We start from the raw sequence: 15,581 nt of genomic DNA on the forward strand, positions 1-15,581 counted from the left end.
AACGGAACACACCCCACTGACCACCTGGTCTGGTTTGATCCAAGAGCCACAGAGAAGGGCAGTGACTGGCCCAGGGTCATAGCCACATCTGCAGCAGGCAGGCCGGGCTGCCCAAGGTCACGGCCGTGTCTGCAGGAGGCAGGCTGGGCTGCTGCCCAAGGTCATGGCCACATCTGCAGAAGGCAGGCCAGGCTCCCAAGGTCATGGCCACGGTTTCCAGGAGGCAGGCCGGGCCGCTGCCTGGGCTCTTGACTCCCTACGAGTGCTATCACTCTGCACAGCCCCCAGCTCTTGCCCTCAGAACCCTTCACCAAGGTCATGGCCAGCGTGTCACAGCAGGCCCCCACCCCCCACAACAGGATTCCTGGGAGGGAGGAGTATATGGAAAGCCTCCCTCCAGGCCCTGGAGTAGCTGTGCCAGCAGAACGGGTGACAGGACTCTTTGCTAGGGGATGTTGGGTGGGCACTACATCTGAGCTCAATAACTGTTAGCCTCCGCACGCCTGGGACTGGCTCCTGGGATGGACAGGATGTAATCAGGCTCTGGCCCTCTTCTGCTGCAACAGGGCTGGCTGTGGCCACAGGCAGGTGAGAGACCCTCTGAGGGGCAGGGACTCAGTGGGGGGCGGGGGGCAGGCAAACCCCACCCCGCCTTCACCTCCTGGGACAAGAATCCCAAGAGCAGCTGGCCCTGAGCAGACAGCAAAATTGAAAGTCACCGTTCGCAAACTTTGGTGTCTAGGCACCTGCTTCATGATGCAGACCCCCAAGAGCCCCCTACCCCGATGAGATCTCCATTTTATTGGTGCTATGACTGGGAATCTGCACTTCAGCCTTCCATGAGTCTAAAACAGGTGATCCCCAGACCACACTTTGGAGAAACCTTGGCCTGGGGTGTTCTGCTAAGGTACCAATAAAGCTCCAATCACTTGTAAATTCTATGCAGATAAGAGGCCTGGACACAGTGAGTGCACAGTAACTGTGGCTTATTATTGCTGTTTTTGCTCTTGTTAGTGCAAGAAGGAGGGAGGATCCTAACGATGTCCTCTAGCCCTTCCCACTGGCCCAGACCCCAAGACCTGCCCAGCTGTTGAATTCAGTCTGATATGGGCTATTAGAGAGGGCAGTTTCACAGGATTAATAGCAGCAGGTCAAGGCCCACATGACTCTCCCCTCAGCCTAGTCCAGTGCCCCCATCGTCTCTCCCTTCTCCAGGGGAGCCTCATACCCCAAACTGACTTGGTCTCAGGGCCTCCTGCCTTCCCTGGGAGTCACAGTCAGTTGGCTGGTAGGGGCTCTGAGAGCTTTTCAACTGAGATCAACTCCTCCGGTAGGACAAGGAGGTGGGGACCCAGGCTCCCTGTCCAGATTTACATAGGAGCGCTCCTGCCAAGAGGCTGTGGAGGGCTAGGCTACCCTCCTGACCAGTTGTGACAGTGAGCCGAACCTCAGTCCCTAGTGGGGAATCAGAGCAAGGGGAATGGGAGAGGAGGGTGTGGAAGTCCCTGGCAGCATAGCCTGGAGGGGCACCAAGAGCAAAGAGGGTGATAGGGAGGAAGAGTGAAGCTTCCTGCTCAGCAGATGAGGGGCAGGCCATGGGTTCCATCCTCAGGCGCTCCCAGCAGGGACCCCAGGCAGCCTCCTTCCACACAGGGCTGTGACCCTGGCTCCTCTCTCTGGAGTGGCCGGCTGAAATCTGCCCTGGAAAAGGGGTCCAGGAAGCCCCAGGCCTGTGCTCCCGACTCAGGAAGCAGGCAGCCCCGAGACTTCAGCCAAACAGGAACCCCTGAAATCCCAGCCCTGAGCAGGGAGAGGGAACACAGCAGGACGGGGGAGGGGAGGAGGAGAGGGAAATGGCAGGGAGGGATCGGAAAGGCAGCTGGGGGAGTTGAAATATGCAGATGGAGAGATGTGCGTGTGTGCGAAAGCCTGGAGAAAGGAAAGACCCGGAGCCCGGGGAAGGAGGGAGGCTGGGGAGCGGCCTCAGGAACCACAGTGGAGGGCGCCCCCGGAACCCTTGCCCCACTGAGACCCCACCTGACTGGAAGGTGAACTCCAGGGCGAGGGATGCAGGGCTGGGGGGAGAGAGCAGGGGCACCTGCCTCTGAGACTGTGGCATTATGGGGAAAGATGGATCTCCCAGGCCCAGGAGAACACCAGCTTCCTTCTCAGGAGGGTAAAGCTGGAGTGGGTGCCCTCAGCCGGAGAGAAGGTACAGCGTGTGTGCTGAAGGGGGGGGGGGGGGTAACACCCTCGGTGCTCTCCCAGCGCTCTGGGCTGGGGATGGAGTCCTCTGTCTCTGACTTGAGACTCTTGCCCTTTGGGTCTTAGATTAGAGACAGGGACACCTGGACATGCTGGGCTCCCTCCCACCTCTCTTCTGTTAGCAGGAACCCCAGGGACCTTGTCTCGAGGTGCTCCTCCCAGTGAGGAGGAGCTGAGGCCAGAGGCAGAGCAAAGCGGCCGCCGCTGTACCACACGACAGCTTGTCTCCCCACTGGCCGTGAGTTCCCTCAGCACTTGGAGCAATCTTAGTTTGCACTCCATTAATTTGCAAGAAGGCTGCTTTGTAAGTGTTCTTTTGTCTTCTTCTCCTGGCTGTCCCGACTCTCTCACTCTCACCGACCTGGGCTCCCAGAGGGGAGGAGCCCCTGCATTGCCCTTCCCCAGGGGAGAAACTGAGGCCCGGGGAGTCCCCTTGACTAGGCTAGCCTAAAGTGCTGGAGCAGGAACCCCAGTTCCGTGTTCCCTCCAGGAGACTCAGCTGGCTTTTTTACATAATCCTGCCCGACCTGTCAACCAGTTGTGCTATGCTGGACGGATGTGAGGTTACTAAGTCCTTGAGGGCACAGCCTGGGTCTTGATACTGCTCAGGGTCCCTGAGCTCGACTGCTTCTCTTCCTCAGAGACCCTCTCAGGCACATCAGAGAAGGACTAACCCAGTACAGGGCTGCCAGAACCAAATGGCCAACTTGTTTCCACCTACCTGAGGGCCTTCTTCAGACTCCAAGCTGAGCCAGACCCATGGCCACCTGGACTCTGGGCAGATCCCAGGCTGGGAGGTTTAGAACTAGAAAATCCCAGCCAACTTTCCTAGGCTATTTAAGTTCCCAAACTCACCATCCCTCCACTCCACTTCCAGCAAACCCAACTCAGATGCCAAATGGAAAGGCATCACAGATAAAACCCCAGGCCCAGGGTTCAGCAGCCTCGAAGACAGAAGCCCCGCCTTCCTTATTTGCCTGGTGGTCTCCTCTTGTGCACTGGCAGTCATTCACAGTCACTTGGGTTGGGGCAAAGCCTCAGTTCATGAGGCAGCTACGGACTCAAGGGCCGTGGGCACCAAAGCAATTCCTCTCCCAGATCTCCCACATGAGACTGGTTTTCTTGAATCCTGATACTCAACATGTCACAGGCTCGGGTCCCTCCCACAACTCCCCCTCTTCCATGAGGAGTAAGGGATCATCTCCCTGGCTGGGCTCAGGGCTCCCCGTCAGCAGGTCCCACTGAGCACACTTTGTTTCCCTCTGGTTAGACTCCTCCATTTCCCACACAACGGACCCACACCCTGCCCAGAAAGCCAGCCTGCCACAGAAATCCTGCCCTGCTCTCAGAGTCAGCGGCAGCCCTTCTCTGGTCTAGTGCTCCCTGCCCTCAAGGTCACCTTGGGTCCATTTACATACTGCCCAGTCCCACCTCCAGCTGACCTGTGTGTGGGTCATGCCCATCTCTCCTATCAAAATAGAGGCTTCCTGAGACCAGGACCCCAAATCTGCTTCTGTCCTGTCTCCATGCAGGACAAGATGCAAAGACATGCTGATCACATGATGTGATTCGAAGCCCTGAAGCCGCCCACGTGGTAGAAGAGCCCAGCTTTGCACCTGCACTCCCAGCTCCCTCCTGGCTCGGTCATTTCCTATTGGATTCCTACAGGCAGATGACATAACCTCTTTTTGCCTTGCTTTCCTCATCTGTGAAATGGGACTGTTCTACTTAGCTCTGTACACGACAGCCATACTGTCATGATGGGTAAATGAGATCACTCACTCATCTGACAAACACGACACCTCTACTACATGCCAGGAATTGTGCCAGATGCTGCACAGGGCCATAGATAAAAAGAAGGAACTTGCCTCTACGGAGATGGCATTCTAGTGGACCAGACGGATAACGGACAGCTAGGTAAAGAGTCTCCGATGTTGCTAAGAGCTATTTGAATACAAATAAGGCAATGGAGGGAAGAGGGAGTCATAGTGCTCTGATCTTGATGGGGTGGTCAGGGAGGGACTGTCTGGGGAGCTGGCATTTAGGCAGAGACCTGGCTGAGAGGGCACTGGAGTAAACACTTGATAAATATTAGCTGTTATTATAAACCGTACTATGGGAATAGGGAAGTCCTGCTTCCGAGCCTCAGCTAGAGCACCCCTGAACTTGTCCTTATGCCTTGAGGCTGGGCTGCCAGGAGAGGAGGCAGTGCTCCCCGCCTCCCTTCTACCTGCGTGAGCCCAGACTCTGCACCTCTGGGCCTATATTCATCTTGCTATCTCCACCTAGAACCCTCCTCAGCCCCTTGCCATCCCCCAAGATTCACCCTGACCCTCAGAGCTTGCCCAAACTTACGTGAAGGTCAGCTCTGGTTCCCCGCTTCGGCCCCTCACCTGCCCCTCAAGCAGCATTTCTTCTTCATGATTCAACCTCACACTCATTAAGTAAAAGGATCACGGCACCATTCCTATGATCGTGTCCCCTTCTAGCTTTATAGTCATGACAACTATGCGTTCTCAGAACATGCTTTGGGGGAAGGCAGGGAGGTTAGTACTACTCGGATGTTATAAAGGAGAAACCGAGGCTCAGTGAGGTGGTGAGTTGCCTCGTGGTGCGATGCCTGAACAGTGTGGTCCTAACCCAAATCTGGTCTTCCTGCCATAATCCTCCTACTTCCCAGTTCCAGCGGCACTGCCGGGGAGTGTCTGAACAAACACAAGCAGGGTGGGCTGCCAGCTGCTCTCGTCCCCTGCCCTGGGCCAGCTGGTTCCCCTTCCCTCTCACCCTCCTCCCCAGGGACGGCCCCTCTCTCCTGGCTGCCCCAACTCACTTCTCCAGCATGGACATGACGATCGGGGGGAGCACCAGGATGGGCATGGGGAGGACCACTCGCGTCAGCGCCGTCTCCAGCAGGGCCTGAGGGGCAAGCAGAGGCTGTGGTGAGCAGAGCTCCCCGGGGTGGGGGACAGCCACCTGGCAGTGAAGCCCTGTCTGGAGCCCCCAGGTGTGTGTGCCGCTGCTAAGCACATCTGGCGGAATGGGATGATTCAGGGAGCTGCTCACGAAGCCTGATTCCAAACACCAGAGGAGAGCCACCCCCATCTTCCCACCGCGCAGATTTGAAAAGAGCAGATCCGTGTCACCTGCCACGTGTTGGGGAGGGGTGGCAACACAGAAGCGGCCCCGGGAAGGGGGCCTGTGCCCAGGGGGGTGCCTGGGTGGCAGGCGCAGGGGTTGGGGAGGAAGCATATGGAGGACTCGAGATGCTCTAAAAACAAAGCAGGCGCTGGGAGGCCTGGAACAAACAGCTGGGACCTGCTGAGCTGCGTGAGTCTCTTGGTGCTGAAGGAGGACAGAGATTCTGGGATTGACTTTTTTTCCCCCTTCTTGACACCCCTTAAACACAATGATTTGGAGGATCTTGCATCTCCTGGCTCCTTTCTCAGTGACAAGAGGTCAGCTTTGTAAGCAGGAAATGCTTGTGCTGAATGTTTGCTGTGTCTCCATATGGGATTGCTGGGGTCCTTGCTCTGGGAGGTCCCTTGGGATTCCTGGGGAGTGGGGGCAGGGTCAAGGCACAGCTTAGAGGCTGGTCTGCACCCTGATGGTCACTGTGGGGAGTTCCTTCAAGGCCATGGGCTCCTGGCCCTCAGAGCAGACTCAAGGAATAGCTCATAGCTCCCAGACCACAAGGGGCTCACCTGGCCAAGCTGAGGGAAGCCCAGGGCTGAAGAAGAGCCCGGGGTTCCCTGCTGTTTGCACCATGAAGAGAGTTACCATGGCTGGCCTCCTTCTTAGCACATCAGAGGCAGCACTAGGGTTGGATGGGGTGTTGGGGTTGGGTAGGAAACTGAGGCCAAATCCCCTTCAAGGATGGAGTGGTACAGGGCTGAAAATTTCTCTCAGGAACCTGAGTCCTTCATGATCAGCCTCTGCAAGGCCTGGGAGAAGGTCCCTCCAGTCTCCTAGACAGGTGTGGGAATGATGGGGGTGCCCAGAGCCAGCACAAGGAAGCAGAGGGTGCAGCAAAGGCCCTGGGGCCACCGAGCCCTTTGCCCCTCACAAGCCTTGGATGGGCACTCACTTTCTCTGAGACCAGTGGAGAGGGGAGCACTGGGACAAGAGAAGGGTCTTCCCCGAGTAGGGGATTAGAGAGAAGGTCTCGCTGACAGGTGACATTTGGGGACCATCGTGAGAGCTGATGAGGGGTAGTGGCTGGGGCAGGGGTGAATGCTCAGCTACTCATGGCTGACCCCCCATGCCCTCTCTCAGAGGCCAGAGAAAGACAAGCCAGTCACCACCACTTGGGCAAAGGCCGGGAAAGCATGGGGAAAAAGACAAAAGTGCTAGAATTTTCTAAATAAATTACAGTTGGCGGAGTGGGTAAGGCCGGTGAAGTGAGAGATGGGAGAGGGCCTTCCTGCAGTGAGCTGTTCTTCCCCAGACCCCCGCCTCAGCCACACAAGATCCCTTGTGAGGCAGCACCCGCAGAACACCCTGGTAGCCCAGAACGGCAAGCCACCTGCATCTATGCCTTCTCTTCTGGCCCGGGAGGACATGAAGGCCCAGGGAATAGCACCCTGGGTCCCGGGGTGGGGGAAAGAAAGCTCTAGGGCATCTCCTCTGCCCTTTCCAATTAACAGATCTGAGAAGCCAGGTCCTGAGGGGCTGGGACAAGAGATGGGGTGTCTTGCAGTGGCAATGATGGATGGGGAGGAGGGACCATGTGGGGATAGGCGTGGCAGGGGCCAGACCTGGAGGCCCAGGGCTGATGCAGATGGGAGGCAGGATGGGTCAAGGAGACAGAGGACACAGAGAAGCCCCAGAGGAACGAACCCCTCTCCCAGTCTCTGGCCTCCCCACCGGTGTCCCAAGCCCCCCAGATGACCCACGTGTCTGGCTGCAATCTTGGAGGAGCCCACGAGGTTGCCGTCACCATCCAGGACATCAATGCCTTCCTCCAGCTCCCCATACCGCATCAGGACCACGTTGCAGATGTTGGCACTGGCTGGAGAGAGAGAGGGGGGAGCAGGGGGCAGGAGTGAGAGGGGAGAATGCCACTCTAGCTGGTGGAGAACGTCACTAGGCTGCACCCAAGCCTCCTGGCCCCTAGCAGCAATAGTCCCAAGGAAGTGTCGCGTCTGTGTTCGGACACAATGGGTGAAGGTATGGTTCTGCAGCTCATCGCCCTCCCTTAGCCTGCTGAGGGACTCAGAGGCCCTTGAGAACCTGGTGAGCTAAGGCAGAAAATAACCAATGGGAGGGAGGAAGGGGACAAGGTTCAGGGCCTAGAGAGCGACAAGTTTTCAAAGGAGCTGCCTGCCTTTCCCCAAGGGGTGGGCCTGGCAGGCAGGCAAAGTGAACGTCCATCAGCAAGGGCTCCCTGGCTTGAAGACGCTCCGCCAGTGCCCCATGTTCTGTCACCAGCAATTCCGTCCCTGGGGCTGCCTTTCTGGTCTTTTCCTGAGGAGCCCCTCCCACCCCCCACCCCCGCCATTCAGCCCTTTGCTCCTCAGAGAGAACCAAGTCCCCAGAGATTTGCTTCTCTGACAGCAGGTGTCGGAGCAGGCAGGAACCTCAGTGCTCTCCCAGCACCGCCCCCTCATCATATGGAAGGAAAAGTGAGGCTCAGGGGAGGCGGGTGACTTATCTGAGGTCACACAGCAAAGTGGGACAGAACTAAACCTCTGAGGACCCAGGAGACAGGAGGGTCCGGGGTGGGGGGGTCAGGCAGAGATAAAGGCCAGCCTTCTACAGTGTCACTTCAGATGGCTGGGTTCCGTCCCTGGGCAACGAGATCATGACAGACCTGGGCTGAGGTGGGGGGCGGGGGGAGGGGGGCTCCCAGCTCCTCAGTTAAACGTTGGATGCCAGAGCTTTGGGGGCCACATGTCAGCTGGTGGCCAGCCCCAGGAGTCTCCCTCTGCTCTTCTCAACTGGAACTCGCAGGGCCGGGCCGGGGCTGACCTAGCTTGACCTCCCCCAACCCAGCTCCAGGCTAAAAGTGGGGGGACTTGAGGGTAGTGGGCGGGTGGGGAGTGGGGGGGTGACAAATGTGGAGGCCGCCTGCTTCACTCCTCCCCCCAAAGCGCCTTGCTGTGTTTAAAGTTTTAATTTTTGCTAATTAATGTCAATTAATTTTGTATAATGAGTGTTTAATTTTGGGGAGTGTGTGAGCCTGGGAGCGACTGCAGTTCTGGGCTGTGAACGCTGATTAGCATCAACACCTGCTGCTTCCCCACTCCCTCCAGTGGGGGGGCACGAGGGTTTGGGGAGCTGCGGGGCTGCCGGGCCTAGTGGGCAGGTGGAGTGGGAGGAGGACTGCAGATGCTCCTGGTGCCCGAGCCAAGGCTGGGGAGCAGGCGGCGAGGGTGCCTGCAGCTGGGGGACGGGGTGCCGCAGGTGAGGGGCGGCTTGAGGCCCTGAGGGTCTCTGAGACTCAGTCTCCCGTTTCAGTACGTTGGGGAGGTGGAATAAACAGAGAGGAGGGCCAAGATGCTCTGCAGTCTTTGGAGAAGCAAAGCAGGAAACCGAATACAGCTCTAAAATGTATTTACAGCACATATGCCGTCCTTGAGTAGCTCCTGTGTTTCCACACGACACTCAGCCGCAGTGGTAACCATGGGCAGACCTCTCCTGTAACCGGTCCCTCCTGTCCTTCCGGCAGCATTGCTCACCTGCCTCACACAGCCAGGGGCGAGCTCAGGAGACATCTGGCAAGGTTTGGAGACATTTTTGATGATCCCAACCTGGGGTGGGGGTGGCTACAGTCGTCTATGGTGGAGAGACCAGAGGTGCTGCTCACCATCCTACAGGGCACAGCCCCCACCACAAAGAGTTATCTGGTCCGAAATGCAAGTAGTGCTGACATTGACATTGAGAAACCCTTGTCTTCCATAGAGACAGACAGAAGATGGAAGGTGAATTGGAGGTAAGGAAGGAGAGGGTTGGGAGCCTGGATTTGGGGCCAGTGGGGCTTGAGTGACAGTCCTGGCTCTGAATCTTGCCCTCCTCATTCTCAGGGGTAAGCTCCTGCGGCCCCGGGTGCTGCCAGTCCAGGGGTTAGGGCCCAGAATGGCCCCCAGAGTGGCCTTGGGAAGTGGACACCTGGCCAAGTGTTAGCGCCTCGCCCTCTAGTGGCGCCAGGACCACTCTGCACCCCTCACGCCTTTGGGGCAGCCAGGCGGGTGGTTCCCAGGAGATCCAACAAAACCACCGGAGAAGATACTGGGCTTTTCTGCCCTCTGAGAACTGCTTACATCACTGCCACACCAGCACTGCCGCTGTGGGAGAGGCAAAGCTAAAGGAATGTGGTCCAGGTGGTGAGAATCCGCCTGAAGTCAGGAGCCACCAGCTCATTCTTGTGACCCGATGCCACCACCCTTACCAGGTTTCCCTGGTTATAAAAGGACCTGCTGCATTTAGCATCGCTATGGAATCTATGGGCACTGGCTGAGCTCACATGGAACGTTAGCTTCTGCACCCAAGCCCCCACCAGGTTAGGGAAGCCAGGGACAGCTGAAACATCTCTAGCCCCAAGGCGTGCCCATGTGGGCACAGGTGCAGGGGACAGAGATTATTTAGAGGCGGTGGTTCACCAGTCCCAGACTCATGGTAGCATCTTGCTTGCTCTCTGCCATTTCCAGTGTAGAATGTAGCCACAGCTGATGGAGTAGGACTTTGGTTCAAACACAAAACCACTTGGGATGAAACACACAGCAGGAAAAGAAGTGAAAACCCAGTGTCCTTCCCCTCAGCCCCTCCAAGACAGTTCAGGCACAAGTAAGGCCTCTCCTCCTCTAAGCTACCTGGATGGAAAAAAGACAGAGAAAATCCTTAAAAAACACCCTAAAATGATGGCACCCCCAGCTCCCTCCCTCAGAATGCCCACAGTTCTTCCTGACTACTCAAATGGCACATGCCCCGCAGTATATTCTGTTGGACCTATACTGGTGGTCCATTTTATTGAGCACCTGCTGTATGCACAGGTGACCAGCTATCCCCGTCTTAGAGCAATGAGAACATGAGACCGTCTCAGTGATTTTATTTCTGTGATCTCATCCAGAGCATTCATTTCTGCTGTATTCCATTTGAGGCTCCCTGATCCCTCCTATCCCAACTCCTGGCAAGTCCAGCTCCCAAGTCACGAGCACTGAGAGCCGAAGCAAACAAAAAAGAGAGAGAAATAGAGACCAGCCGTGGGCCATGGGTCTCCTTTCTAGCACACCAGCAAGATCTATTATTGACAGTATCAGCAGGTTAATTAAGCAGTCTGTTAGTGATCATGTTAAGAAAGCTGGCACATTTTCAACTCGGATTGACGCCATTCAAGACTCAGGCATAACTGATGTTGGAGAAGCTCTGCTGAGAGATGTCACAAGATGAGAGAAGGAGAGAGAGGGAGATCGCTTCACACTGATGGCAAGCTCAGTGTCAAGTCCTGAGGAAAATATGCTCTTGACTGCTGCAGATGTTCTCACATCAGACCCATCGTGATGCAAAATCATGCAGATTGCGAACAGCTAATGAAGCACCCTGTGTAAAAGGGACAGTGCAGGGAAGAAGAGAGAGCAATAGACAGAAAGGCAAATGTGCAAAAAAAAAAAAAAAAAGTCCTCCAAAAGGAGACAGCGGGGGAGCCTACCCCCTGATCTACCACAGGAATGGAGGCACGGACCGGCGGGGTTAGGAGTCCAGAAACATGCCCACCCATGGGGGAAACGAGTTTTCGGTAAAGCAGTTACTGCATCTCCCAGGACAGGACCATTCAAACACAAGGGGGAAGCCGTGGGATATTGGGCTTTTCCTTTGGGGACAACAAAATATCTTCACTCCTTGGTTCTAAGAGGCATTTCCCCACATTATAATGGTTTAGAAGTCATGAGGTGCCTTACAATGGACGTCGGGGTGGAGGGAGCGGAAGCCCTTACCCGCGGCCGGTGCATGTGTAAACTTGGCCACGTGTAGAGGTTCATTCAAGTGTCACCTCAGCTACCCATAGCAGTCTGCACAGAATCTGAACTTAAACTTAGATTCCTAATTGTTGCCTAAAACATCTTTTTAGAACTTACACTATAATGGAGCACGGACATGAAAAGTTATTGTACATGCAGAAGATCGTCTGCCAGATACCAGGCAATGCAATTAAAGACAGCAGAAATTGCCAAACCATAGATAGCTACCCTAAAGAAATGCTTGCCCATATGCACAAAGAGACATTTACAAGGATGTTAATTATAGCACTGTTTGTAAGAGCAAATAATTAGAAACAACCTAAATGTCCACCATTAGGGAACTCACATGGGAAGATCTCCAAAACAAACTTATATGAAGAAAGCTACCGAGTACGTACAGAGTGATTAACTCTATGTAAAACCTCATAACTGGGATGCGCCTACTGTGTGCCCAGAAATCCACAGGTAACATTCCAGAAGGCTCACACCTCACACAGTGATTCCCTTGGGAAGGGAAATAAATTTAGGAATTAGGGGTTGTTGAAAGACTTCCACCTTCTTTTTTTTTTTTTTTTAACCCTGTTTTTCTAAATACCATTTGAATTTTTGCAATGAGAATATAACCGGGCTTTCCTTGTCTAAGAAGTGAAAAGAAACGGCCAAACTTCCTAAGTAGATCATAGACATTTGAAAGCAATCAGGGATCGGTGTGACCTACTCATGGTTCCCACACTTCCGGGGGCTATAGGTGAGAAACTTCCTAAAGAAGCTGATTAACTTCAGGAATAGTTTTTCCTTCAAGTAAAGAAAAAAAAATGAAACCTCAAATATAACCAAGTAGGAAATGCAGACCAAAAAAGAAAATTCCCTCATATTTCTCTATGCTTTGAAATTATACTGTTGGTTTTAAAGGGGCCCAAAGGGCCAAGACTAGAAGCAGGGTGACAGAAAGCAGTGGTGGTTGTGATGCTGGGTTTAACAACCCAAGTCCAAAAGAGAAGTGGAGAATGTGAGTGAGGCTCAGATTCAAACTCTGATCTTGAAGAAAGTGACTCAAGATTGGTTGCGTGGTGAAGGCTTGTTTATTCATTCACGTGAGCAGGGAATACAGTTCTCTACTCTTCCGAAAGGCTATTGTATTCATGCCCCTTGTAACTGAGGCATCTAAGCATTGAGAAATATGGCCCCTGATATCTGTGAATTTTAAGAAATAGGAAGCTGGGAAAATATATTTTATGTGACAAAGAGCCATTACTACTCGTTAGCAGAAGGTCATGGTGACTGACTCCCAACAGCTATTCTACTCCCAGAGGATGAGTTTTAACTAATTGTAGTAAATCCCTCCCTTGCCAGTGATGGATGGAGGAAGGGACATGTGACCAGCCCCAGCCAATGAGGGATGTCTGCAGGGGACTTCCAGGAAGGGTTTCCTCTCATTGAGGAAGAGGCAGCAGGCAGAACCTCCTGATGACGTCTGGGCTGTGGTGGGTCTGTGAGTGCTGCTTGGATTTCCTGCTGCCATTTTAGGACCCAAAGGGGCTGAAGAGCACAGAGGTAGAAGGAAGGGCCCGGGGTGACTCACTTGGCACTCGACCTCTGTGAGGTAATACCTTCATTTATTAGTTTAAGCCAGTTTGGGTCTGATACTTTTGGCCAAAAATATTCATAAAATGTATAAAGAGATTTAACACTTGTTGAGAAAAAGGTAGTTATCAAAATCACCCCAAAAATATTTCAGTAGGAATTCATGAAAGAAATAGTAAAAACTCAATGAACGTGAACTCAAAGATAGATTTTTTAATCTAGAGAAAAATCTATCTGCGGGTGTTCTTTGGATGTGTTGGAGACTAATCCTCATCGGTTAAATGGTTTATGAATAGTGTGAGGCTCTTTTTCCTCACTTTGTTGACTTTTGGCATGCAGTATAACATGTCATCAAATAAGCAATCCTTTCCCCCTCCGGTATACGCTTTTCATGTCTCTGCTCCTCCCCAGGGTTCATCTATATTTTCTTCTAGGAGCTTTAAACATTGTACTTTTCACATTTAGGTGTCTCTGGAATTTATCTTTGTGTATGGTATGAAATATGGGTTTTCTTTTCTCTCTCTTTTTTAAGATTTTATTATTTTTTAAAGATTTTATTTATTTATTTGACACAGAGCAAGCAAGAGGGAGAGAGACAGAGACAGAGAGTAAGCACAAGCTGGGGGAATGGCAGGCAGGGGAGAAGCAGGCTCCCCGCTGAGCAAGGAGCCCAATGAGGGGCTCAATCCCAGGACCCCAGGATCATGACCTGAGCCAAAGGCAGATGCTTAACTAATTGAGCCACCCAGGTGCCCCTTTTCTCTCTTCTCTATTTGAAAACCCAAATGCCCAATAAAGTTAAGAAAAAAATTCTCAACCATTCTGGGAATTGGAAAAATGCAAATTAAAATGAGAAAAGAACCATTTCAGATGGACAAAAAATTTTCAAGATTGATAACACCAAATGTAGGGAAACCAAAATGTAATCCTTGCAGGCGGAGTAAAAAGCCAGTATGCTCATTTGGCAATATGCGGCAAAGCTAGGTGTGCGCATGCCCTCTGACGTGGCTATTCCATTTCTAGGTACTGTGATTCTCGACACTGAAACTAAATCTGAGATAGGGTCCAGGTCTCTGCATGTTTTAAAGCCCCCTTCCCCCTCAGGCGGCTGTTTGAAAACCTCCGTCCTGGGGAAGCTCCTTCTTGTGTACACAGGGACACACGTAAGAGGCTGTGTAGTGTGGTACTATTGTGGTTCTTAGGATACACTGAGATTTTAGGACAGTTCTATAAAGGCATCTAAAACTTACTGAGGTTAAGATGCAGTTTACAGAACAGTACACATGGTATGATCTCACTTATATTAAATGTATATTTATACAGGCATATTTATGTTATATAGAGATACAATAAATAGAGATTGCTACATTTTTAGATGTTTACTCAGATTTGGAGGAATATACACAGACTTACCATGGAGAGCAAAGTAGGATTGTTTACTTTAGAAAACAATCATACATTATTGGGGGGGAAAATCCAGAACCATTTTAATGAGAACAAAAACAAAAACAAAAACATTCCAGTGGCAACCAGGAGACAAGCTCCCATCTTGGGTCCAGTGTGACCCTGGACAAAGTTCCCCCCACTCTACTTCCTCTCTCGCTCTCTCTCCTACCTTGTGGGACATATGCGCACACAGTAAATAATTCTAATTGTGCAGAAGGGTAAATAACAAAGCCAGTCTCCTTCCAACCTTTGGCCCTTAGCTTCCCCGCACCCTCCCCAGAGGCAAAAACCACTCTAGCCCGGCTCTCGTGGCCCTGCCAGACACACTCGGTGTAGCTACAAGTGGAAATGGATGGGCGTCACCACCCAAAACACACACACACACACACACACACTCATGCCAGTCCCACTCATGCCAGTCCCCCAGCCCTGCCTCTGGAGGAGGGATGATTATCCAATAGGGACGTGCACCCTAGTATTTGCCTGATTTCATGATATTCTCCAATACTCCACCCGAAAGGCAGTGGTGTAAGACACAGATTTTCTTTTAAATAGCTTGAGAATTTGGAGAGAGTTTCACAACCCATCCTAACGTGTCACACACTCAGGACTGGGAATTTCGGGACTGAAAAATCAGCCTGTCAATTTAGGTGTAGGCCGACTCTGAAGTTCAGGATCACTTCACCAAAGATTCCTGCTAACGCATTCATCTTCTGGAAAACTCCCTTTTATCACAGTTGCTCCCTAGCTGAAAATTCTTCAGCAGTTCCCTATTAATCATAGGATAAAGCTCCAACTCCAAGCTAACACCCAGGGCCCAGATAGCCCTTGGCCCTGGCCCTTCCCGTACAGGCCCTGCTCACCCACCCACCTCCGCAAGCCTCCCACATTCATAACCCCCTCCCCTGCCTTGCCTTTCCCACCCAAGCAGATTTCTCTGCTATCCGGGTTTCACTCATTATAAAATCTCTGACCCGGAAGGCCATTCATTCAGTAAGTATTCACTGAGCACCTACTGTATGCCAGGTCTGGGGCCAGCTGCCCAGGAACAGGTGACTTGATCACACAGGAGTGCCCCTTATAGCTTTTTGGGCCAGGCTGCTACTTGGATGCTTCCCTAACGGGTCGGCGGGGAAGGGGGGGTCAGGCAGCTCACTGCAATACAAGACTGTCAGTTTTTCAGAGGATCCTGCTGTCGTTATACTCCCACTTATGTGTGAGCATCTCTTGAGAAGTGGGGTCCAGAACCACACAGACTCCTTTGTTCAGGGCTCTCTGTCTCTAGTAATGCAGCTCAAGTCTGAGTGAGCCTCCTCAGAGCCATATACCACA

The 15,581-nt window shown here is 52.8% G+C and overlaps 1 protein-coding gene across 4 annotated transcripts in view; it reads right to left on the bottom strand.

Annotated features, from left to right (window-relative positions):
• SFXN5 (sideroflexin 5) overlaps positions 1–15,581 on the bottom strand; it is a 113,364-nt gene that overhangs the window by 19,017 nt on the left and 78,766 nt on the right. For 3 of the 4 annotated variants that reach the window (XM_059188049.1, XM_059188050.1, XM_059188052.1), the window contains exons 11-12: positions 7,158–7,273; positions 5,096–5,181 (exon numbers count right to left, since the gene is read on the bottom strand). In XM_059188049.1, the coding sequence (XP_059044032.1) occupies positions 5,096–5,181; positions 7,158–7,273 (202 nt within the window). The remainder of the gene's footprint in view (positions 1–5,095; positions 5,182–7,157; positions 7,274–15,581) is intronic. The other variant, XM_059188053.1, reaches the window with a different exon arrangement.

This window comes from Mustela lutreola, chromosome 9 (assembly GCF_030435805.1).
Source record: "Mustela lutreola isolate mMusLut2 chromosome 9, mMusLut2.pri, whole genome shotgun sequence".
NCBI lineage: Eukaryota > Metazoa > Chordata > Mammalia > Carnivora > Mustelidae > Mustela > Mustela lutreola.